General features: G+C 44.3%; 1 protein-coding gene across 1 annotated transcript in view; it reads right to left on the bottom strand.

Annotated features, from left to right (window-relative positions):
• Positions 1–27,097, bottom strand: part of NPHP4 (nephrocystin 4) — a 1,007,060-nt gene that overhangs the window by 579,913 nt on the left and 400,050 nt on the right. The window contains exon 11 of the mRNA XM_086921734.1: positions 11,011–11,146. Coding sequence (XP_086777860.1) covers positions 11,011–11,146 — 136 coding nt within the window. The remainder of the gene's footprint in view (positions 1–11,010; positions 11,147–27,097) is intronic.

Genomic DNA, 27,097 nt, shown 5'->3' with positions numbered 1-27,097 from the left:
AGATCCACTCCTGACACTTATTTCTTACCATCTCATACTCTTACCATCTTGGGCCTACACAGGATGCCGAGGGGGGTGGCTGCGGGCGGCCACTCCTCGCTCAATGCCCGGACCTCTGAGGGTCCTGCCTTACTGCCGCGCCCCCGCCTCCCCTCCGCCTTGGCCCAGCGCGCTGCGTACTCCTTCCCTGGGTCTTCCCCAGTGAGCCATGTGATCCCCCACATATCTCCCTCCCCTCATGACATATACACTACCTAAACCCTTACACGTTCTCTCCTGGAACATCAACAGCCTCCTTGACCGTATTAAGTGGGCAGCCATTCTTCAGGCGGCTCATAGCCACGCTGCGGACGTCCTCCTTATCCAGGAGACCCACCCCTGGGAACACAATGTAGCTTTCTGGCCCCGGTACGGCTTTGCGACGGTATAGCATTCAGGGTTTCAACGCGGCTCCCGTGGGGTGGCGATTTTGATCCGGAGGGGGCTTCCCTTTACCCTGGTTAAGGCATCCACAAACCTGCTAGGGCGTTATGTGGCGATATCTGGCATGGTGGAGGGATGCACTCTGAACGTCCTGAACCTCTATCTCCCGCCTGCCCCCCTGTCCCCGATGCTCCGGTGCCTCACACAGATTATTTCCGCCTCTCCACACGGACTCACGGTGGTGGGTGGGGACTTCAACTCCGTCCTGCAGCCTCAACGGGACGTGACTGGGACCCCATCTGCGGCCCGGGCCTCCTCTGCAGCGGCCTTACCGAGCTGGGCTTCGGCTCTGGGGCTCTGCGATGTGTGGCGCGTCTAGCACCTGCGCGCGTCGCAGTACACCCACACGTCGGCTTCCCACCACACCCACTCTCGCATCAACCTTCTGCTCCTCCCGGCTACTGACTGCCAGTTGGTCTCCGGTGTGGCTATCCTGCCCAGGGGACTCTCCGATCACTCCCCCGTCTCCCTCCACCTCCACCTCGGCTTCGCCTCAGCGGGCCCACGATCGATCTGGCGCCTCAACGCGTGGTTCCTGCAAGACCCCGCACTGGTGGACACGCTGGAGCAGGAGATTACCCATTACTTTGCCACCAACGAGGGCTCGGTTTCCCCGGCCGGCATCCTATGGGAGGCCAGCAAGGCAGTGATTCGCGGGGTGGCCAGGGAGCTCGTCCACGCCCAGCGGGTGGATCGACTGGCCCGGCTTGTGGAGTCAGAGGCCCGAGCTGCCCAACTAGAGGCCGTACTCGCTCTCGCTGGTCACGAGGATCCGACTCGGCACCTGGCGTTGATTCGAGAGGAGATCCACCAAATCTCGCTGGACTCGGCCCAAATGCTGTGGCGCTCCTCAGTGGCGCGGGTGTACGGTTGGGGCAATAAAAATGGCAAGCTCCTCCACAACCTGGTCTCCTACCCCAAAATCCACCGGATTATTCTGGAAATCCACGCCTCAGATAACACCCCTCAGGTAACCTCCGCAGCCGTAGCTGACACCTTTGCTGCATTCTACGCTCGCCTCTACGCACGGTGACCGGCGGACTCATCTCTAACTGCCTTCTTGGGTATTGCCGATGTCCGTCTCCTTTCTCTTGCTCCTGAGGCTGCCGAGGCCCTGGAGAAGCCCTTCACCCTTGAGGAAGTCCGTGAGGCTATCCCCCTCCTTTATTCCAGTAGAACACCTGGCCCGGATGGGTTTCCGCAGGAGTACTATGCCACCTTCCAGGACATCCTAGCCCCCCAACTGCTGAGCCTGTTTCGACAGATGGTGGAAGCTGGATCCTTTCCCCCCGAATCGGATTTGGCCACGATCGTGGTCATCCCCAAGACCCAACCGCTTTCCACAAACTGTGCGGACTTTCGTCCCATTTCCCTGATCAATACTGAAATCAAACTCTTCGCCACATTGCTGGCCCAGAGGCTCAAACCTCACCTGCAAGATCTGGTCCTCCCGGCTTCATGCCGGCCAGGGGCACGCGCCACTGTATTCGCCGCCTCCACCTCGCCTTAGCCCACCGTGCCCGACTGACCCCATACTTGGCTCTCCTTTTCCTCGATTTCGAGAAGGCCCTTGACACGGTGGGGTGGGCGTACTTACAGGACGTGCTGGAGACGATGGGCTTCGGTCCGCTGTTTCGCAGGTACATTGGGGTCCTTTACGCCAACCCTAGGGCCCGGGTGCTGGTCAACGGGGTGCTCTCGGAGGCTTTCCCGATCTGTAGAGGTACGCGACAGGGGAGTCCACTCGTCCCCACTAATATTCGTGTTAGTGATGGAGCCACTGGCGGCGCTCATCCGACACGACTCCCTCATCCAAGGCTGGGCCTGGAACGCAAGTCACGTAGACAAAATAGCCCTCTACGCTGACAACGTACTCCTATACCTTGCAGACCCGGCGATCTCAGGCCCCCAATGCCTGCACATCCTCATGGAATTCGAGAGGGTCTCCGGCCATGGCCTCAACGCGGCCAAATCCACCCTGCTTCCGCTGCACCCTTCCCAGGAATGCTATGACTGGCAGTCGACCATTCCCCTCAGGCATCATTCGGTGAAGTACCTGGGGATACGGGTGGCCCTCCTGCCGGATTTGGAATGGGCAATGAACGTCACCCCCCTGGTGTTTTGGATGAGGTCGGACCTTGAAAAGTGGCAAGCCCTTCCCCTCAATCCCCTGGGGCATAGCGCGTTGTTCAAGATGATGATCCTCCCCCGCTTCCTATACATCATGCAGAACGTCTCCAATCCTCTTCCCCGCTCCTGGTTCCGCGAACTCGACGGGGCTCTATACAGATTCCTTCGGGGAGGCGGGGAGGCGCGGATCTCCCTAACACACAGTCGCATTCCTTCCTTCGACGGCGGCTTGGGGGTGACTCATCTATACCTCTACTACCTCGCCCCCAAGCTTATAGTCATACACGATTGGTATGCGGGCGGCTGGTCCGACCCAGCGCACCGCGTGGAACTGGATGTTGTGGATTTCTCTCTGTTCCAGGCGTTCCTCTACGGCAGCCCAGTGCCACAAACATTGGTTTCCATCACTAGAGCGGTCCTCCTGGCCTGGCGCGCGCCCTGCGTCATACAGGGTGGGACTGCAAACTCACTCGTCAGACGCCGCTGTGGCACGGCACTTGGCTCCGGAAGGTGTCGTCCTTGGCCGGGTTTCACCGCTGGGACCTCATCGGGGTGTCGGCCCTGGGAGACGTCTGGGTGGGGGACCATATCCGTGCCTTTGCTGACCTGCAACAGCGCTATGCCCTCCCCCATGCCCAACACTACCGATACCTGCAGCTGCGACACGCCCTCCACGCGCACCTCCCTTTACCGACCACCCTCCCTGAGTTTAGCCCGCTGGAAGCACAGCTGATGATGGGGAATCTAGGCAAGGGGGGAGTCTCCCGTATCTACCGCTCCCTTGTAAATAACGGCCCACATCCCTAGACCAGCTCCGTACCCGGTGGGAGGTGTGGGTGGGTGGGCTGGGTGGGTGGGCCCCTTGGAGGAGGCAGATTGGAGGGACGCTCTGATGGCGCCACGCACTTTGACCACGTCCTCCAAGCTGCGCCTAGTCCAGACATACTTTCTACACACAGCTTACCTCACCCCGGAGCGCCTCTTCCGCGCCCGCCTGCGCCCTTCCCCGGACTGCCCGAGATGTGGCCTCTCCCCTGCTGACTTCTATCATATGATATGGTGATGCCCAGTAGTGGAGAAGTTCTGGAGGAGGGTGGAGCGGGAACTCACACAGGTCCTGGGATGGGAGGTGCCCCACGACCCGTTGTGGCTGCTGCAGGGATCTTCGATGGCCTAGATGGGACGAGAATGGATAAACGCCTGCTGGGCATGGCGGTGGCTGTAGCCAAATGAGATATAGCGTGCTATTGTAAGTAGGTAGACTCGTAGGCAGGTATGGTTCTTCAATCTTCTTTATTTGCAATAAGTAGTAAGCAATACAGCGACACGAACACAAGTACAACCTCCGCCTTCCCTTCCAGTAACCGACTCCCTCCCACTACATTCTACCAAGCATACATTCCACGCACTCCACACGTGCACACACATACACGCGCCACACACATACACGCGCCACACACACGAGACACACACGCGCACAACACGATACATAAATCAATACCACACACCCTCCTCCTCAAAAGCTTAAGTACCCGCAAAAGGAATCATCCTAATTTGAAATCAGAAAACCGGACAGGCATCTTCCTTACTCTATCACCACGGCGAAAACATTCACCTTCAACACCAACATTAGAATGAGATGATCCAACATCATCAACATCTCTAACACCATTTCCAGTCTCACAGTTAGTACTACAACTACCTGCATTGCTAGTCAACGCCAACTCTTTTACTAGACCAAAATCATCACCTAACAAGTAACCACTACAAGACCCACCATCAGAATGTGCACCTACCACACCACTCCTCTCATTACAAAACTCAATTGGCGAAAATTCCACCTTTTGCCGTCTTCCAATTCAACAGCACTACTAAACACCTTCATTACCCTTAAAGGTTTGGACCATACACTTTCACCTTTCAATACCTTCCTAGGATTCTTCACCCTAACCATCTGACCAATCTTAACTAATGGCCAAGCATGTCTGTTACCATGATACTGCTGATTGCGGTCTTGATACTTCCTAACTTCAGATCTGACTTCTTCATCAATATTCTTAGCATTACATTGCATTTTATCATTTCTCTTCCTCAACCACCAAGGAACCAAACCAGTAAATGGTTTCCTACCTCTCAAAATTTCGAAAGGTGTCTTCCCTGTAGCCGAATGGGGAGTCACACGATAAGCAGTCAACCTCTCTTGCAAGGCCTTCTTCCAGGGTAAACCTGCACTCAATGCCAATTCAATCACTTCCTTAACTACTCTGTTGAAGCGTTCAACTTGGCCGTTACCTTCTGGGTGATATGATGATGATTTAATGTGCTTGATGCCCATCACCAGTAAAAACTCTTCCATCTTCTGTGAGACAAACTGGGGACCATTATCCGAAACTAAGATTTCAGGTACACCCTCTCTTGAAAATACGTCCTCTAAAAACTCGATAACCACATCTGTAGTCATCCCACTCACCATTCTTACCTCGGGCCACTTCGAATAATAATCCACTAATACAATGGTATAACAATCCATAGACGATAAAGCTGAAAATGGCCCCATGAAGTCGATAGCTACTTTCTGCCACGGATATTCGGGTAGCTCCACCATGGTTAATGGCACACTTAATGGCTTAGCCACTTTATCACTAGTGCCACAAATTTTGCAATCCCTTACTAATCGATCCACCATGGAATCAACACCTGGCCGCCAAAACCACTCCTTGACCCTCCTTTTTGAGCTGGACATACCACCATGTCCTAAGTGGCTTTTCTCAGCAATGTCTTTCCTTAAACCGACCGGAGGCACAATCCTGTCACCTCTTAAGATAATATCATTGACAATACACAATTCATCCTTAATCTTAGAAAACGAAACACATTCACCATGTAAATTGGATTCTCTTGGTCAACCCTCAACTATAAAGCGTTTAACCTCTTTCAGTACCACATCCTTATCCATCTCACTCATCCAAGATGCCTCAGAAATACTACTAACAGCATCCTGGACACCAATCAGGAATACATCCTTAGCAGTAAACGCTATTTCACAATCGGTATTGGTTTTAACATCAGTTAAATCCACATTGGGTAGTCTAGATAAACCATCCGCAACCACTTTGTCTTTACCCGGAATATATTCTATGTCAAAACTAAACATTTGCAGCTTTGAGGCTAAACGAGCCAACCTTGGAGTTAAATTCTTTCCACCCTCAGGTCTTAAAATGTCCACCAATGGTTTGTGATCGGTGCAAATCTTAAACTTCCTCCCCCACACATACATCCGAAATCTCTCAGCTGCCCATGAAGCAGCCAACAATTCTTTTTCTATTACGGAATAATTCCGCTCCGCTTTGGTCAAAGTGCGTGAAGCATACACTACCACCCATTTTTCAGACTTAACCAGTTGGGAAAACACAGCACCAATTCCATACCCAGACGCATCCACAGATAAAACACATTCAGCCGTTGGCAAAAAAGGTTTCAGACAAGGCGTTGTAACTATCTCCTTCTTCACTTTCTCGAAACATGTTTTTTGTTGGTCACCCCATGTAAACATTACACCTCTTTTTAGCAATGATCTCAAAGGTTCAACCTTTGAGGCATAGTTCTCAATGAAACGTGAATAAAACTCTGTTAGTCCCAGAAATGACATCAATTGTTCTCTACTTGTAGGTTCTGGAACAGCTAAGATAGCATCTACATGACTAATTTTAGTCCGAATGCCATCCTTAGATATGACATGTCCTAAGTACTCTACTTCGGATTTCCCGAACACACATTTCTCATTTTTAATAGTTAGTCCACTTTTTCTTAATGCATCCAGAACAGCAAATAAACTTTTATCGTGACATTCTTTGTTCTTTCCATATATTAAAATGTCGTCTTGAAACACTTTAGCATTCTCAATACCTTGTAGAACCCTGCACATTTCCCTTTGGAACACCGCAGATGCACTGGCGAGGCCAAAAGGCATACGTTTATACCTAAACATTCCTTCTGTGGTAATGAAGGCAGTGCAGTGTTTAGAATCGTCCTCTAACACAATTTGATGATATGCACTAGTCAAGTCTATCTTGGAAAACCAAGAAGAACCACCGACAGAAGATGTAAGCTCCTGCAAATTTGGAAGAGGAAATGTGTCAACCCAGATGGCTTCATTTAAACATCTTAGGTCCACACACAAGCGCAAATCGCCATTAGACTTAAGCGAAATCACGACTGGCGAAACCCAATCTGAACTTTCAACTGGTTCCACAATACCATCACTACACAATTTTTTAAGTATTTCACCCAATTTTTCTCTATAACTAATGGGAACGTTCCTAAGTTTTTGCCGAATGGGGCATGCACCTTCCCTTAATATTATTCTGTGCTTGAATCCAACCATTTTACCAATCCCATTAGAGAATACATCGGGAAATTTTTCCTGGAGATTTGAGTAAGAATCCTTCTCAACACACTCGTCCTGAATAGAATAAACAGGACACTCCAGCCTAGGGTCAATTTTCATGCCCAAATCAAAAATGTGTGGCCACCCCAAAATAGTTGCACCTTTGTTGGCCACATACATTTTGCCCTGACATGAATTGCACCCAAAGCTTATTTTGGCTATTATAAAACCTTCTAAAGGTATCTTGTGCCCGGTGTAACTTCCAGGATGTACATCAGGACCTAATAATGGCCTGTTGGGCCAAAGAGATTTAAACAAGTCCATGCCCATAATGGTATAGCACGCACAAGAATCTACCATGACCTTTACTTCTAAACCATCAATGTCGACAAAGCATGATGGTAACTTTTTAACCTTGCTTGTCCCTTTAACTACTTCATCATGTATACTGCATACATCACCCACTACGTGGAAAACATCGTCTTGGTTTTCAACTTGGACACAATTAATGTCATCCTGCTGATCATCTTGTAAATAATTGACTTTAGCCTTAAAATTTCGACACACTCTAGTAAAGTGTCCCTTTTTTTTTACAATTAGTATATATTTTATCGAGGGCAGGACACCACTTATAGTTTGCTAGATGAGTGGAAGACCCACATCTAAAACATGCAAACTTTTTCAGCTCATTACCTTTCTCAAAACTCTTTTCATTGCCCTTTTTATTAGAATAAGATGAATAATTAGTCATCTTACTATCACTCTTGAATTTAGACTTGTCACCCTTATCTACTACATTAATTGAAGTAGAATCAGGATCATTTTTTTCATTTCTGACCTCACGAATGCATTGGTCTAAAATTTCTACACCTCTAGCTACCTCAATAGCATTTTTTAATGAAGTACTCCCAGATGACCATAATTTCTCTTGAATTTTCTTAGATTTGGTCTTCATAAGAATCTGATCACGCAAAACCTGGTCATATATCATACTTTCAAATTCGCATGTGACAGCTAAACCCCTCAAGGCTGAAACATATTGATCAATTGACTCATCACTTTTTTGAGCTCTTGAATAAAACTTAAACCTTTCCATCACTACGTTAATTTTCCTTCCAAATCTCTCCTGCATTTGTTTAACGGCACATTGATAAACACCCATGTCACCAGCATTTTCAATTTTAGGTAGATTTTTGAACTCCCTTAATCCTACAGCACCTAATCTATGTTTAAGCAAAGACACTTTCCTTTCTTGAGAAGATTCTTCTTCAGCTAAAACTTCAACATAAGCTTCAAACATATCAAGACATAAGTCCCATGCAATAGGAGGTTCACCAGACTCCGCTAAAAAAAATGGCGGTGGATGAATCAAAGACATTTCAATTAATATGTAAGTTAATGCAACCTAAAACAGGAAAAAAAAATTCCTTTGTAAGTACTTTGCGCAAAAAGTTCACCAAAGTTCAAAATAGTATAGTAATTAATTTTTCTTGTAAGTACCTTGCACAAAAAGTTCACCAAAGTTTTAATAGTATTAAAAGTTAGTATTGAGTAGATTGATCATCAAAGTTGTAAAGTAAAAAATTTTAAATATGGAAGTTAATAGTTATTCCAATAAAAAAAATTATATTGACTCTGAGCATTAATACCGTCAATGTAGAACACAAAATCGACTGGTATAGCTGGCGTTGGAATCAGTATGCGTTAGAGATCAATAGCGTCAAAAACGCAGTAAATTATAACCATTCAGCGTTGAAATCGACATCCGGCATCTGGCATCTGGACACGTTGCTTCGTTGACGCGTTGCTAAGATACCAAGATGTAATCAAAATGGCCGCACGCTATGCGTGATGACGGTGTCACGTGATGACAATTCAGGGTGGTGACAACAATCCGCTACGGAAAGTCAAAAGGTTCTCGATTGAGCAATAACAATCCGCAAGCGCAGAACGTTCATTCACGAGTCAACTTGAAAGATGCACTATGGTAGAATAACGTTGCTGAAGGTAAAAAGTTCTTTAACATACCAGTTTGCCGCTCAGAAGTTGTTTAGATGATCTCTTCTTGGTAAAACAATATTTAGTTGCAAAGTAGGAGTTGAACGAGGATGATAATCCACATAAAAAATTTTTTTTAGAAAAATTAGTGTTCAATGCCGCTGCTGCTGTGAATCCCGCTCGTCGCCATATATTGTAAGTAGGTAGACTCGTAGGCAGGTATGGTTCTTCAATCTTCTTTATTTGCAATAAGTAGTAGGCAATACAGCGACACGAACACAAGTACAACCTCCGCCTTCCCTTCCAGTAACCGACTCCCTCCCACTACATTCTACCAAGCATACATTCCACGCACTCCACACGTGCACACACATACACGCGCCACACACATACACGCGCCACACACACGAGACACACACGCGCACAACACGATACATAAATCAATACCACACGCGCCAATGGTCCCGACCCGATGAACACACAGTGGGTGGGTGGAGGAGGGGGGTGGACTGGTGTGGCACACAGGAGGAGGCCTTGTTCGCATCAGGGGATGTCCAGAGATGTTCCTCAAAATATGGGGAAAATGGTTCAACGAGATCCCACCATAGGCCCGGATATAATGATTGCCCTGTGGTGCACTACCATTGTCCCTCAGGATGAATTACTGGCTGGAGTGGACTGATCCCATCTGTATGTGTCGGAGCCTGTGTAACCCTGTCTCAATTGATTTGCGAGCTGCTCTTAATGAATTTTTTGTTGTTTTATATGCCTAATAAAGTTGATTATAAAAATAATAATCAGGTTTATACTGACGGAGTAAATTCTCTAAAATACAGTAGAAGAGTGTGAAAGGAAGCCAGGGACAAGCGAATAAAATATATCATAATTTTATGGTTCATAATGTTAATGTCCAATCGTCAATAATTAAAATTATTCAGCAGTATCAATTGGAGATCAGGCAAAACAGTACATTCTTAACCAGCCGCGGCTCCTCTGCAAAGGCGTAGTAGCATCGCCCCACAAGAAAAAAGAAAATTATAATATTATTATTATTGTTTTATTTTTCACTATTGTCTTGCGCTTTGAAGGTGCGGGGGCGGAGCAGGGCTGGGCTGGCCGCAGGGCAGGGGGCGGAGTGAAAAGCACACTCTAAAGTGTGCATGACTGTTTGGCCGGCCGTTTGGCTCCGGCCAAACAGCTGTGGGCACTTTGCATATTCTTTACCAGGCTGCGTTACTCAGCCAAGTGAGGAACATGCCCAGGCTCCCATTTCCCTGAACCACGGCCCTCAGACCAATCACAACCCTGCACTGCAGCATTGTAATTGTCTTAGGGGAGGGACCATGGGTGCTTCCTGTTCCTACTTGTGTCGTGTCTTGGACGTGAAAGAAGAGGAGAGCTGGCCGCCTGAAAGGCAAGTGTTTTTTTTCTTTCTTTCTTTCCCCTTTTTTTTATCACCTGCCCCACCTCGCCCCACCACTACTCCCAGGTAGAAGCTGCTACTGTTCTTAACAGAGGACTATACATCTGTACAGGGAAAATAGAGTAACACAACAACAGTGTTCTTGACCCCTCCCCCACAGCTGGTGAATAATGACGATGCTCCAGAAGCCCACACTGCCTGCCAAGTTTTTCTAGTTTCAGTCTCATGCTCTCTATTTTTTGTCTGAAACTGTTGCGTTCTGGTCCCCTCCTGGATATCACTACGTGTCTGCTGTAAAAGGGAAGCCCTTTAATGTACAGGTTCTGTATCAGAGGTAAAGTGTAGTCATGTAGAGTAATCAGTGCCCAACAAAGGGAGTTAACTCAAGTCTGAACGCATGAGTCAAGGGTGGTTGTCACAAGGGTCTCCATCATGCATCGCTCTCAAGTGGCACACATGTACCGTCTGTAAAGAAGCGCGACTGGCACAGTGTGCTGTCCCATGCTATTATTATGTGCTCTACAGACATAAAATGTATCATTGGCTTGGGGTTCACAGAAAGACTGGAAGTGGTGTGAAATTAACTTACCGTAAGAGACTTTTTGAATTTTCTTTGCCTTATGGACATCCTCGTTTATGCTTTCTATAGAATCTGCTGTCCCAAGGTGGCCCTCTGATCGAAAGGAGAAACTAAAATGAAGGCTGCCAGACTCAACCTGCTTCACCTGTAATTGCGAAAAAGGGAAATGTTGAGAAAGAATGGTGGGCTTTTATGTCATCAGACGTTCTACAATAAACCTCACAATGATAGCAGTGCATGGCACAATGAACATTCTGTGAAAAAGCACGTCAGAACCTATGACAATTTCAATATGGTTTTCCGAATACTGAGAAAACATGTTTTTAAGGACTACCGAAGGGCTAACTAGTCACCTTTCTCTTTTTTAGGCTTTCGATGATTACTTTGTGTATTTAAATATATTCTACTTTGTATACCATGAATAAATTGTATCAGCAAACTCAGATTATATACCCAGTTATGTGTGGTTACATTGAAATTGGCAATGAGACAACCAAAGCCAACTGCGAGGTCACCATGAACACAAGCTATGGGGTGCAGTAATCGCTAAAATGTATGTAATTTAAAGATAGTCCATGGCATGATGTACATTGTTCCTGAATTACGTAACTACCGTCCTAGTACCCAATACTGGGAAATACTATGAAACGTCTGTATTCAGAAGGGCTTTTATTAATTTGCCACAGTTTCAAGATGGCGATCATCATTTCAAGGACTTGTTGACGGTATAGTGTGCACGGCAGTAAAGTTTGCTGCATACAAGTAGCCGATTGCTTACATTTTATTGACGCTATGAAGTTGTGACCAAAATGAAGTTGAGCTCTTAACAATACAAATGATAATCAATCTAGCGGAGTTGGGGGCGTGGCCTGCAGGGTAAGATGGCGAATGCGCTTTACTAAGGCTCCAGAGTTTGCTCTTTTCAACCTGTCACAATCTGAGGCAAAGGAGTGGCATCCAGCCCAGAGACAGAAAGGACCTGCCATCAGCTGCAAGCCTGAATATTTTTCAGTATATTGGTTTGTTTCAACTTCGGACCACATTATAGGTCATGTCTGATGCATAATTTTGAAAATGACTTTGGGTACTCTACACAAGCACAAATTAAGAGCAAATTGCGAGCATGTTTGAAGTGTTTTGCTGCTAAAATACCATGAAGTGTTTTGCTGCTAAAATGCTATGATGTGTTTTGCTGCTAAAATGCCAGGACCAAATGTCACAATATTTGTTGAGTGCTCTGGAGCAAAGAAGTTCAGTACGCAGATCAAAACTGGGGAAATGTTTTGCACAATTTTGGAAATTTTTATGTAACAATGTATTCTGTGAAAAAGTGCTTAAAATTGGCCACAATAACTTCAAGAGCACACTTTAAACTGTGATATCCCAGAGCAGTGGTTCCCAAACTGTGCACCGTGGATCCCTGGGGAGCCGTCAAACCTAGCCAAGGGAGGTGTGCACCCAGCACGTTCATGCATTTAATGTTGAAGGGTCTGTTGGCTTCTGTTAAACTAATTAGACTTAAATGCATGATGTCGATGATTTGTAAGTGACATGCCTAAAGCTGAAAACGTAGTGCTTAATTGATGGCATGTCGAGGGAGATGGCCTCCGTATTCCAATGGATCCCCATGTTCCATCCCTCCCAAAGTAAGCAAAGTTGCCCAATTTATTTTGTTAGACTCGTTAATAGTTTCGTTTTTTCCAAATGAATTTTACACCAATGCAAGTCATCAAGAAAGTACAGCTGTCATGTCTATTAAACACACTAAGTATTATTTAGTATTGACATTTATAATGAATCCTAGGTACTTCCAGTACACATTTCTTTCAGTACACACACATTTCCAGATAGGCCTGCTCTCTCCTTGAGCACAGGGAACTAAAACACCATATACGGCATAATGCCAATATTTGGAAGCAAGAAGGAGAGACTATTAAAAAAAAGAATCAGAGGAATTTATTTTACTTACATTGATTTTGAAGCGGTCTTAGGGAGGAGACAGCAAAAATAAAGCTATATGTGATTTAAAAAATTGTGAGTCACCCTGCTGAGATAGGTGTTTTGGCACATATGGCATGGGTAGAAATGGACGTGCATGCAAATATTCTTCAAGCGCAGAAACACTTTGGCAAAGCGGCCTACATACATAGGGGTGATATCTGGAACAGTAAGTGGGATAAAAAAGTTTGAGAGGGTACTCTAAACAAGCATTTGCAATGCAATAGGTCTCGCATTAACGAGAGTTTGAGCTATTGGCATTGTAAATGACAAAGCCTTTTCATTTGTTTTGCTTTTTAAAACCTAAATAAAAGGCATTGTCATTTACGATGTCAATAGCTTAAACTATCGGAAATGTGAGACCTATTGCATTGAAAATGCTTGTTCTACAGGTGTCAATAAAATTGAGAATGTCTTGGTGATTCAATTTGCACCATACTGTCCACTATATGAACAAGAGCTGTGCTGAGGAAAAAAAAGCATGCCCACCATGGTAAAAGATGACGAGCGGCGTGTTGATCAAAGGAAATATACCACACGCCTCCCAAAGCGGCCCGCATGCTGCCCCCGTGCTTTTAACCAAATCGACAAAAACAAGTGTTGACATTTACAAATAAAGTTCCTAACACAAAACAAATAACACGTAACAACAATGGCCGGATGAGAACTGCAAAAGTGAAGTCAGATTCACATATCGGATTACGTGGTGTTTGCTGGCAAAGCTGCCCTGCTTACAGACATGTAAATGAGCACAATAGAATCTTCGTACACAAACATACTACCAGGACGAGTCACAAAAGTCACTTACGATTGTGAATAAGTTACACATGTAAGTTTACTCTCACATGAGAGGCTCTGATGGTGGTGAAGAAAAGCACGAGGGGAGAAGAAAAGCGCGAGAGGAAGAGAGCCCAGGAAAGAGGAGCGCAGCGCGGCACAAAAGTGTGTAAGCATTCCTTTGAAGTGTGAAGCAGGGGGTGGGGGAGCGGATCCCTTTGAAGCACTGCCTCGCGGCCGTGAAAGTGAAACAGCAGGAGCATGGATGTAATTAGGGGGGGAGGAGAAGTGAGGCCGAGCGCACGCTGGGGAAGCTTCAGATGCCTGTGGGAGGGAGGCAAGTTGCAGAATCACAGGAGGTTTAGCGACATTACTGAGACTCTAACCGGGTTACGAGTTTAAATGAATGTAAACACAAGAGAAAGTAAGTATCTGTCAATGCGCAACATGGTGAAATTCATGTAATCGATCAACAAATTTAATACATGTAAATGTGCTAAAATTACAATGTATCTAAACGCGCGAGAAAGGAAATATATGTCAATGCGCAACACGGAAAAAAAACTTTAAAAGCACTACAAAGGGAATTCATGTAAATGCGCGGACATTACTGAGACTCGAACAGAGTTACGAGTTAAAATGTATGCAAAGCGCAACACGGAAAAGCATCTTTGAAAGCACTACCAAGGGAATTCATGTAAATGCGCGGACATTACCAAGACTCGAAAAGGGTTACAAGTTAAAATGTAAGCAAAGTGCAACCCGGAAAAATAACTTTGCAAGCAGTACAAAGGGAATTTATGTAAATGCGTAGACATTACCGAGACTCGAACCGAGTTACTAGTTAAAATGTATACAAAGCGCAACACGGAAAAATATCTTTAAAAGCGCTACAAAGGGAATTCATGTAAATGCGCGGCCATTACCGAGACTCGAACAGGGTTACGAGGTAAAATGTATGTAAACGCAATAGAAAGTATATGTGCGACGAGTTAAAATGGATCTAAACGGGATAGGAAATAAATATCAGTCAATGCGCAACACGGTGAAAGAAATCTAAACGCGCTACAAATTTAATTCATGCAAAGACGCTAGTACTTGAAATGTATCGTATCGAAACACGCTACAAGTTAAAAGCAAATATATGAACATACGAAGGAAAGCAAATAACACGGCAGAGCACGGCAGAGCACGGCAGAGCGGCTGTGAAAGTGAAACAACAGGGATGTAATTAAGGGGGAGGAGAAGTGAGGCCCAGCGCACGCTGGGGTGAATGCCTGAGGCCGCTGGGGAAGCTTCAGATGCCTGTGGGAGGGAGGCTGATGGCTTTGATGTGGACGCGCTTTCCGCACGAGTGCACCACACGAACTGTCCGAAATCCGTGATGGTTTCAGACCTTGGTTTGCCCACTATACTCTCGTCTATTATCCCTTGCGGGATTAATAGGCGAGACGTAAAAAGGCATGGGCAAGGAAGTGCAACTAGGAATATTTTGTTGGAGGTGCCTCCTTAGTAATACGAAACACCCTGCATACATGATCATATTAGCTTCATCAACTGCATCCCAAATATTTTCAGGGAGAAAAATGCAAGAACTACTGAGGCCGGGCTACTCCGGAGGCCGGGCTTACATCCACCCCACTCTCCAAAAAAGTAACATGGGGAACCACGGGCAATGGTCAATAGGGCAAGGGAGCCACTGGTCAAAATAGTTTGGGAACCACTTTCCTAGAGCGATATTTGCCCAACTTCACATGTATAATAAACATCTGTCAATTCCAGCTTATACATTCCTTATTGAATGTGCAATGCATCCTTCGCCACAATACAGTCATATTATATCTGTATATCTACATAGACACAAATACCCTGGGGGAAAAAAAATATTCTGGTTAGATACTACTCTCAGTTACTTCTCAACTATTTTACTTTAACAGTCAATCAGCTGAGCGTACTTGTGGGTTCGGATTTAAAACATAAACAAATGTAAAGTGTAGAGGGAAAAAACATTAACACATTGCACTGTTTGGTATCACAAATTATTTGCTGATTTTGTAACTGAAAAAATGCATAACAGTCTTCCCAAGAATGTTAATAACCGTGAGTTCAGAAACGCTTTTTGTTGACAGGGGCAGATTCTATTTCCCTTCCCGGTTTCTGTGTAGTGTTATTTAACTAGCTGCTCAGTTTACTGCAAATCAAACTGATTTGGATAATTTTCAAAAGCGGGTGTCCTTTATTGGACATCAGAACAAGTGTAAAATGGCAGTTTACTTGGTCAATGGTCTTCGGAAGCCAGGACAGGCAAAAGGATAATTTAGACGTGATTAACTCAGGCTGCTCGATTATGAATGATTTGACCTGACCTCCTCTTCTGTTTGATGAGATCCTCTAATACCATCTTTAAAAAAGCCTCAGAAAATCAGACGCTATTAAATTCAATGAAGCCTTCGTGCGGTTGTAGTCTTTGTAAGACTAAAAAGGAAGGTGCAATGAATCTGACACCTGTGACAATTTGCATGTATTAATAACTTCATTCTTGAAGACTTTTCTCCACTACATCCTCCGGTGTAATTCTTTTTTTTCTTTTTAAAAGATTAAGACTTCACAAAAGGAGCTATCACAAAGCCCTTTTTTCTAGCAATGGGAGCAAGTAACTTATTACTTTATAAGCACTGGACTGCCTCCGTGGGACACTGCTTTGAGGCAATCAGCTCAGATTGAAGGTTTTAAAGAGCCCTCCTGAGATGTCACTGAACGATATGGCACAAAGAAATGTGGAGATACTTATTCAGAGGCCCTTAGAGTGTTGGGTGTCATGTTTTGGGATGCCGTGGTCTGCTTTGTACATACTGTGTGGGCAATTAACAACCTCTGAAGAAAGTTGGAAATCAATGAAGCACAGACATTCATTTACCACTGGCCGAGATTTCTAAATGTTTTAAGATCCATAAAGGCCCAGGGCACATAGTCAAATCTGATATTTATGCATACTTTTCTTCTGCCCTTGCACTTTACGATTGTCTGAAAGGTGAAAAAGCCATGCAAGCAAAAGCTGCAGATTTTTGAATTTTGCAGAAAACTGTTTTTTTCTTCACAACAAAATTTTTGACAGTGTAGAATTGTTTTTCTTTTAATGCAGTGGTAGCTCTCCAAATACAGCATCAGGTCTCTGCCCTCTTCATTTTCTTCCCCCACATTCCAAGTTAGAGTTTCTTGAACCCCCAAAAAAGACACACTGTCTGACGGCTGTATTCACCCCTTAATTGTGCACACTCCTTTCTTAAGGGGCCTTGAAATGTGCTGATGCACCTGCACAGACACAACACACCATCTCAAGCTAGTTAAAAATAACCTTCACTGGGCTGATGATCTCCATGCAAGACTTTATGCAACCAAAATATATATGAAACCCCAGCTTTCTTGACTAGACGAGGACGCAATAAGGTCCCAGGTGAAGACCAACAGATGCAATTTCAACTTCAGATGTTAACCTGGTAAAGGAGATTATATGTCCAAAAGTCATGTCAGAAGTGGGATTCAAACCCACGCCTCCAGAGGAGAATGTTGACTAAACACAGCACCCTAGACCACTCGGCCACACTGACAGTGCAGAGTCCTGAGAAATGTATAAAAGTCACTCCGAAATTTCGGCATACATGCAAGCCTGAAATAATTTAAACCTTCAAACACAAGGTGCAACTTTATGCGCAGGACAATAAACAAAGAAGATCACATACAATAGCACTTAATTTCACAGGTATACTGTTTTCATGCTTTTAGAACCCCACATACCTCCGACCAGCTATTTAGGGTCCTGTATCTGATTCAAAAAATTGCCTTGGCTGCGACCTCTCTCTCTAAACAAACAACTACTGCACAGGGAGTAGGAAGGCAGAAGGTGGGGCAGTTTATGCAAATGTATGCGGTCAATGTGCCTTGCAGATTCATGCAGGATTTCTAGATCATTGCTGGATACAAAAGAGTAGGCCTTTTACCAGATCGATTGTCCCTAGCAGGGAAGGCCTGAGCACAGACAGTCTTTTGCTCTCTAGCCCCTGGCCTGGGACTCCCCCTCACTTGCTGAGGTGTGAAGTTCTGCATACCAACGTTGCATATAAGGTATGTTTGTGGTCGTTTAGGGATGAGAGGAAGGTCAAGAGCAGGGCAATGCAGGTCGCCTTCACTTCTAGTCTCCTCTTCTATGCCTATCTGCCGTTTCCTCACTCTGTCTTTGTTTCATTCTCTCCTTCCTCAACACCCCTTCTCACTCACTCGCTCTATCACTTGTGGTCTTGCCCCTTGCTCTGCATTCCATAGTGGAAACAACTCTTGAATGAAGCATTTGAAAATGACGTGATATAAAATTAAAAATCTACTTATTGGAAACCAAAAATATCACAAGACTGAATGTAACCCATTTATTTAATAAAAGGGATTTTTTAGTTACCCCCCAAAACGCAAAATATACCACGAGTGCTATAAGAATATTATACGAGCTTGAATTATAGAATTGGGCAAATGCATATGCAGTTGAAACTGAAATTTGGTACTTATTCAGATATGTACATTGCCAATTTGAAGCCGAGATTCTAATGGAGATTCTCTTAAGAGGAATGGTGGTAGTGTTCCCCTAACAAAAGGGAAAACGTCCGCACATAAAATAATATCTTTCACAGAAATAGTTTTAAACGTGTAGTACAAGACGTAGCAACTATTATGTAGCCTGCAATGGGTGCTCTTGTGGCCTGATGCACACCCACCACCAGGAGTGTCAAAAGGCACAATGTGCCTAGAAAACAAGAGAAAATGAAAGTAGGCCACACAGCACTCCACCTAATGTTAAATTCATATATATATTCTAGGAAATCCTAGATATGTGTTCAGATTCTGTCAAAACCAGTTCATCTATTTTATGTTAGTCCACAATCATAAGTATGTAATGTCCATTGATTTTCCACAAAACTCCAAGTTCATAAGTATGTAATGTCCATTAATTTTCCACAAAACTCCAAGTTCAAAGATCCAAGCCAAGTCGTATTCTTCCAAATTTTTAATGTATATCCATAATTATATAACAACTTCACAGCTCACACCGCCGAAACGTGTTTCGTCTCACAGAGACTTTTTCAAGGCAAAGAATATAAGAATGAAGGTAGAAATGCAGTCCCCGGTCCGGTTTCAGTAGGCCGAAATATGTTCACCCATGTGTGTGTCCTCAATTATGATATAGGTGGAAAATACACGCCCACAATTCCTCTCCTCACGAGTAAAGATGTGAAGAAAATCTTCTATTATTCGTTGCAATTAGCGGTTGGCAGATCAATAATGTCAAGGCTAGATACGCTCATATCCGAATATTGGGACACCTATCCACAGCGAACTGTAGGGAAATATACGCCCATTTTAGTGTATAATACGTTTGTGCTGGGTAGGGGTCCCTCTTAGTATTTAAGCGTACGTGAAAGGAGACCTTGATAAGTCTCTACGGAGTCGAAAGTCGATCGACCTTCAGTATCGTTGTCAAACACTTGAACTTGGAGTTTTGTGGAAAATTAATGGACATTACATACTTATGAACTTGGAGTTTTGTGGAAAATCAATGAACATTACATTCTTATGATTGTGGACTAACATAAGATAGATTAACTGGTTTTGACAGAATCTGAACACATATCTAGGATTTCCTAGAATATATATATGAATTTAACATTAGGTGGAGTGCTATGTGGCCTGCTCTCATTTTCTCTTGAGATTCTAATGGAGCTCAGAGAGAAAATGGACTTAAAGTTTTGTCAGAGGTAGGATTCAAACCCACGCCTCCAGGAGAGACTGTGGACTCAACGCAGGGCCTTAGATCACTCGGCCATCCTGACCACCTGCTGCTTGTTTATCCAAAGGGTGAGAAAGATATTGTGAACCAAAAAACGCAAACAGCTTAGGCCATGAGTGGCTAGAGCAAGAAAAAAACTCACTGCACTCTTCCAAGAAGACAATCATATAAGCCCCTATGAGGGAAATGATCAGATTTCTCTCTCTCTAGAAAAAAGTACAGTAAGCACAGGATTGGCAGAAGTAGTTTTTGATCCCTCACCTCAAGAGGAGACTGCGACTTGAACGCAGCGCCTTAGACCACTCAGCCATCCTGACCTGCCTTTGCAGCACCTTCCACAGGCCAGATAGCCATGTAGGTGGGGTACTGAAAAGGAATGCCATTAATTTATTTATCTTATTATAAGCACTCCCAACAAATCTTTGAACAATCTATACAGAGCAGTACCTATGAAGAAATCTTTAGACCTTTAAGGTGTACAAAGAGAAAGTGCTATTCACCAACCACTTGAACGGCCCAAAGCTGCTTTGAAATTGAGTCAACAGCCACCGCATGGCTGGCTAAAGCAATGTCAACAAGGGATCTCAAAGTTACGACATTGGGTGGAGTGCGCAAATCTAAGCAGCCCCTGATCACAACCATGAGGAAATTGCTGTAAGTGTGCTGGAGTCTAGCTGTCTACCAGATGCTTGGCATTCTTCCAAATCTGCATGGCCAGTCTAGCAACTTTATACTTTGACTCGCGGGGTAAAAGTCCAGCCTAAAAGGAGAAATTACATGGGGAATCAGTCCCAGAATTTCCTATTGTCTTAGGTAATTCCTCATGTCATAGTGGACTCTCCGGGTTCAACTCGTAATGGCCTGGATTTTCCCTAACCCTAGAGTTACAGGTGCCCTACTGTGGTGTAGCAAAGGCTCCTGCAGTGCGGGCTCCCCCCCACCCAGATCTCCGGGGGGGCCCCCTAGCACAGTACCCTGGTCTGAGAGCTCCTGAGTGATGCCCGAAGCGTGCCCCATCTATGAACTTTGTAGGGTGGGGTCCCTCAAGTTTCATTACACCACTGGTACCCTCAGAATCGGTAACTTCAGTAGAGGAGAAAAGCCAGCCCATTTAACTGGCTATTCATAAGGGGGACCTTTGAGGTGCAGTCTTGTAGAAATCTCATAAGTGCCTCAAAAACATATGGGTGCTTCTGCAAGGTAGCATAATAGCTGTCTGAGAAGAAGTGTGCCTCTTTATTTAAAAGTAAATTATTAAATTATGTATAGTCAGTAGTTGACTATCAACGAAACTGAGAGACCAGAGTTCCAATTACGGTTTCACCACATGCTGTAAAGTCTCTCCCCTCCCAAACTCTCTTTAGGACAGTTGTGCTCTCTCATTTTAACCAGTAGCTGCCTGTGTTTGGGACGAGTGGCGAGGCAGGAGGGAGGTGAGGGGTGAGGGGGGCATAAGGGTCACAAAGGGAGGGGGGCAAAATAAAAAATAAATAAAACTTAACTTCAGCCGGCCGAAGCGCTCCTCTGCTTCAGGCACAGGCTCCAAGAATGCCCTTCGGCCAATCCTGAAGCTGCTTTCACATGAGAGCAGCTTCAGGATTGGCCTGAGCGCCCTCGATTGGCGCTTCGGGACAGACTGGGAGGTATGTGCCTGCTCTCTCTTACCCCAGCAACACAGCTGGGATTGGAGGGAGAGTCACTGCGCATGATGGTTTGGCCGGCCAAACCATCCTGCGCAGTGAAGGAAGTGCAACACAACTCCTCTCAGTGCCGTCACCCCCCAGGCCCGGCCGGAAAACTCGTCAGGAAAAAAGAAATTAAAAAAGTGCTTTTTTTTCCCTTTCATGACGTTTTGGGATGGTGGGGATGCGACGCTCCTCTGCCATAAAGAAGGAGCCACATCTGACTTTAACGTCCTACCCCTTGCAAACTTCAACAGCCTCCACACTGAATACATCTCCATGAAATATGGGGATTATCCCTTCCCAATATTACTTTAGAAACACAAGTACTCAAGCCTTTTATATGCATTCTGTTTGCATAGTAGAAGTTGTCAGGTAAATTGCCTACAAACGGTCCCAAAAAAAAAAACACGTTTCCGAACACCCTCATTTTCCAGATCACCCAAAGGATAAATCTGTTTCCCACACCTACCACTAAACGTAGAAGTCTAGATTATACACGTAACTAGCAGGTTTTCATCTGTACTAACTTCCATCTATGACTGTAAATATCTGCCGATGCAGAACATTAGGACTTCAGGGCCTGGGCCTAATTCACAAAGGTAACTTACACTTTTTGACTAGGTTTACACTTTTGAGTAATTTTACTATTTTGAGTATGTTTACAACTTTTCTGTAGTCATAAACTGTATATTTGTAGTTACTTACGCTTTTGTAGTAAGTCCAGCACTACACAATGCCAACCAATGGTACTGCAACACTCTCCTATAAAAAATAATGGAGATGTGTACTTGTTACAAAGCTTTAAGTCACTACAAAAGTGTTAGATACTATCAAAAGTGTAGGATACCACACAAGTGCAGTTTATCACTGTACTATTTTTTATCTGTATATTTACTCTAAAGGTGCAGATGGATACCTCGCTGACTTTTAATGAAGACAAGATGTTCGTTTATGTGTTAATCATGTATGGCAGTTTTGGGTTGGTTTATAAGAAAATGAAAAACAAATCTGGGAAAAACAATGACACCAGAGTATGTTACATTTATCAGCGTCGCTCTTATGAGACTTTTGCAAGAGTAGAGAGGGAGAGTAAGCATTATATTGTGTTTAAATTGTCTTATCTGTACCTTTGATCTCATTTTATTCCAATAAGAAGTAAAGGCTCCGAATCGGATACCCTTAGAACTCCATGAAAGTAAATGTGAGGAGACATGGTCATCATTTCATTTTATTCAGAAGGAGAGAAAGCCGTACAAATTCATCATTATTTTTTTTCTCTCCAGAAGCCCCTGAATGCTGAAAATCGGCCCTCTAGTTATCTCTCAGAAAAAAGAACATTTGATAGTAGGTTCTCGTTTTGACTCCAGAAGAATGAAAGGCTGAAAATTACTAGACGTTTAATCTCACTTAGAAAAATGAAATGGCGATAGTTCAACAGTTATCTTAAGAAGGGAGAATGGCGGACAAATGATCCTCATTTCATCTTATTCAGAACGATGAAAGCCTGAGACCTGTTCTCATTTTAAATCATACAGTATTGTATTTCGCATCTCTTTCCCTTCTAGTCTACTGCATCCAACCTCTAATAATTAGAAGCGTCTTTCCTTAAGCACAGATGACCTGCTTGCATAAGAAGGGTAACAATTATTACCAATTCGTCCCTCCCCATCGTCACAGCCCTTAATCTATGGGGATGACCCACGCCCTTCTGATAACCTTCAGTGCTTCCGGTCTACCTGCAAGGCAGGCGCATCGCTCAGTAGCTGCAGACAAACATGGAGCATTTTAATCATTACTCCTTGAGAATCTTTTTGGCTATGAGTGTCCCGCGGTGTTTTAGAGACAGCATGGCAGTGGTCAGGTTAGTATGAGCTGCAGGTGTGTAGACAGTCACCTAAGGAACCTTGATTCATTGCCTCCATCAGAGTGCGGGGAGGTATGACCACAAGAGGAAGGCTATGGTAGGACTTTCCTTCAACCCCTGACTGAAGTTCTGCCAGACAATGGAATCAGACTGAGTGCTGTGGACTGAAAAGAGCTCCTCCCTACTCCAGATGTGAGGAAATCACTGTGCACGTCTGGAATATATGTGAAGTAAAGTTAGTGGATTTCCTTGAATCTTTTGGATAAGCATGTTGCTTCTGATTTGTATGAAAAAAAATCTACCTGGCAAGTTCACAATGAAACTCAGTGACCATGGATGGCAGGCAGCGTAAACCTAAGAGCCCGCGTCTTTCTCCTGCGGCAGACAATGATATCTCTTCACAGTTACACAGTGCCTAAGGTCTTGCTGGAGATCCTGTTGACTCTGATCTGGTCCAAGCTTTAGCTCCGGTCCCAGGTATCTCTTATGCTGATCTTCTTGAGAACACCTCAATCACTGTATGCCCTCCACAGACCCACCTGATCTCCCCCTTAGCACCTATATCTGAACAGTTAGTGCTTCATACCAAGGGTGCTGGACCATTGCTGGATTGGGAATCTTGCAGTGAGGTAGTGGGTTCTGACCTGGTAAATCTCCTCTGGCTTTTCTGATTTTGGACCGCAGGGATCTTGGATCTCTGCTTTGAGCGAGTTTCACTTATTAAATCTCACCCACTGTAAGCTTCTGGTAAACTGGTTCTGAGTGAAAACCGCCAGTGCCCACCTTTTAATCACTTTAATGGTGTGTATCACTTACAACGCAACTATTACAACGTAATGCTGTTACAACGCAGCTATTACAACGCAGGATCCATTACATCGGATGCCATTACAACGCATGGCATTACATAGCAGATGGTATTACAACGCATACCATTACATCGTAAGTATTGGTAAGTATATAATTTTTTTTATTTTATTTAATATTATATAACTGATTTAATTATTATTAATTATAAATAAAAATATTTATTTCGTTTTTAAATATTATAAATTAAATATATTAATTTTAGTAATTTTTTAATTAAGTATGAGTATAGGAGTATATGTTTTGGGGTACTGATGTATATGTTTTGGGGTGTTTGGGTATTTTTAGGTTTTAGGGCAGGGTTTGGGTTTTGGGGTACAGGGGTGTTTTTAGGTTTTAGGGCTGGGTTTGGGTTTTGGGGTACAGGGGTGTTTTTAGGTTTTAGGGCAGGGTTTGGGTTTTGGGGTACAGGGGTGTTTTTAGGTTTTAGGGCAGGGTTTGGGTTTTGGGGTACAGGGGTGTTTTTAGGTTTTAGGGCAAGGTTTGGGTTTTGGGGTACAGGGGTGTTTTTAGGTTTTAGGGCAGGGTTTGGGTTTTGGGGTACAGGGGTGTTTTTAGGTTTTAGGGCAGGGTTTGGGTTTTGGGGTTCAGGGGTGTTTTTAGGTTTTAGGGCAGGGTTTGGGTTTTGGGGTACAGGGGTGTTTTTAGGTTTTAGGGCAGGGTTTGGGTTTTGGGGTACAGGGGTGTTTTTAGGTTTTAGGGCAGGGTTTGGGTTTTGGGGTACAGGGGTGTTTTTAGGTTTTAGGGCAGTGTTTGGGTTTTGGGGTACAGGGGTGTTTTTAGGTTTTAGGGCAGGGTTTGGGTTTTGGGGTACAGGGGTGTTTTTAGGTTTTAGGGCAGGGTTTTGGGGTACAGGGGTGTTTTTAGGTTTTAGGGCAGGGTTTGGGTTTTGGGGTGCAGGGGTGTTTTTAGGTTTTAGGGCAAGGTTTGGGTTTTGGGGTACAGGGGTGTTTTTATGTTTTAGGGCAAGGTTTGGGTTTTGGGGTACAGGGGTGTTTTTAGGTTTTAGGGCAAGGTTTGGGTTTTGGGGTGCAGGGGTGCAGGGGTGTTTTTAGGTTTTAGGGCAGGGTTTGGGTTTTGGGGTACAGGTGTTTGTGTTTTGGTTTAATTAAATTATATTTACCATTTTTAAATTAATTAAAATATATTTAATAAATAAAATTAATTTTATTTCATTAATTACATTTTTTAATTAAATTAATTATATTAAATAAATTATTTCAATTAATTTAATTTATTATCAATTATAAAAATATGTTCTTTAAGTTGATTTTATTACTTTAATTAAATTTAATTATTCCCATTATTTATTAAAATTACATTTATTAAATAGATATTATTTTATTAAATTAAATTAATGGCTATTTTAAAATGTATTTTATTTAATCTAATTAAATTAAATTAATTAAAGTAACATAATAACATTTTTAAAAAAAGGTATACTTACCTATACTTACGATGTAATGCCATGCGTTGTAATACCATCTGCTATGTAATGCCATGCGTTGTAATGGCATCCGATGTAATGGATCCTGCGTTGTAAAAATTCCGTTGTAACGGAATGCGTTGTAATATTTCGCGTTGTACTGACACCAATCCCTTAAAAATAAAGCCCACTGCTGCACAACTGGGGTAGGAGGCTCTTTGGTGGTTTTACATAAGCACATGTGTACATATGTGTGTGCAGGCAGAGTAATCAGTCTGGTATCTGCACACAGGCAGTTTTTTTCAGATTAGACTTGAATAAATTGGATTAGAGCAGTGCGGCCTTATAATTCAATTGAAAAACCAAAGGGGATGATGGACGGAGTGTTGAATATTGCAAGCACTCACCCCCAGTCAGCTGATCTGGGTTTAATCCATCATCATTCTTTAGCTCACTCCGCCACCCCAGTTCAGACATGGCCATATGCAACTCAGTCTGACCCTGTGCCTCATGGGAACAGTCCAGCCCGAACTGCCAAGCCATGTCTTACCTGGACCGGAAACAAACATCCTGGACCCGGTTTCTGGCTAATCAGTCGTCATCAGCCAGATTAGCTTGAATCCAGTGGCAAAGTCCGCAAGGGAGGCACAGGGTCAAGACTGATTTGCATATGGCCAGGTATAAAGTGGGGTGGCATCGTGAGCAAATGAATGATGGATTTAACCCAGATGTCTTGACTGGGGGTGAATGTTTTGATTTCTTCTGCATTCCGTCCATCAATTGTGTGCCTTTTGCTTTCTCATCCTAAGTGCGCCAGGTATGCCCAGAAGTAGGTCCTGGGCTCACTGTGCCTCTGGAATCAAGGTATCCTGGCTGAAGAGGGGTGAAACTCCGAAACCAGTCCTAGGATGCTTGTTTCCGGTTCAGGAAAGACCTGGCTTGGCAGTTCGGGCTGGACTGTTCCCATGAGGCACAGGGTCAAGACTGATTTGCATATCGCCAGGTCTAAACTGGGGTGGCATGGTGAGCAAAAAAATGATGGATTTACCCCGATCGCTTGACTGGGGGTGAATGTTTTGATTTGTTCTTTATTCCGTCCATCAATTGTGTGTCTTTTGCTTTCTCGCCCTAAGTGCGCTACGTATGCCCAGACGTGGGTCCTGGGCTCACTGTGCCACTGGAATCAAGCTATCCTGACTGAAGAGGGGTGGGACCCCTAAAACGGTGCTAGTATGCTTGTTTCTGGTCCAGGAAAGACCTGGCTTGGCAGTTCGGGCTGGACTGTTCCTATGAGGCACAGGGTCAAGACTGATTTGCATATGGCCAGGTCTAAACTGGGGTAGCTTGGTGAGCAAAAGAATGAAGGATTTAACCCATCTCTCTTGCCTGGGGGGTGAATGTTTTGAATTGTTCTGCATTCCGTCCATCAATTGTGTGTCTTTTGCTTTCTCGTCCTAAGTGCGCCAGGTTTGCCCAGACGTAGGTCCTGGCCTCACTGTGCCACTGGAGTCAAGCTATCCTGGCTGAAGATGGGTAAAACCCAGAAACCGGTCCTAGGATGCTTGTTTCCGGCCCAGGAAAGACCTGGCTTGGCAGTTCAGGCTGGACTGTTCCCATGAGGCACAGGGTCAAGACTGATTTGCATA

The sequence above is a fragment of the Lissotriton vulgaris genome, chromosome 5 (genome assembly GCF_964263255.1).
Source record: "Lissotriton vulgaris chromosome 5, aLisVul1.2, whole genome shotgun sequence".
Classification (NCBI taxonomy): domain Eukaryota; kingdom Metazoa; phylum Chordata; class Amphibia; order Caudata; family Salamandridae; genus Lissotriton; species Lissotriton vulgaris.
The sequence above is the reverse complement of the archived record's forward strand: the minus strand, read 5'-3'. Positions and strand labels throughout refer to the sequence as shown.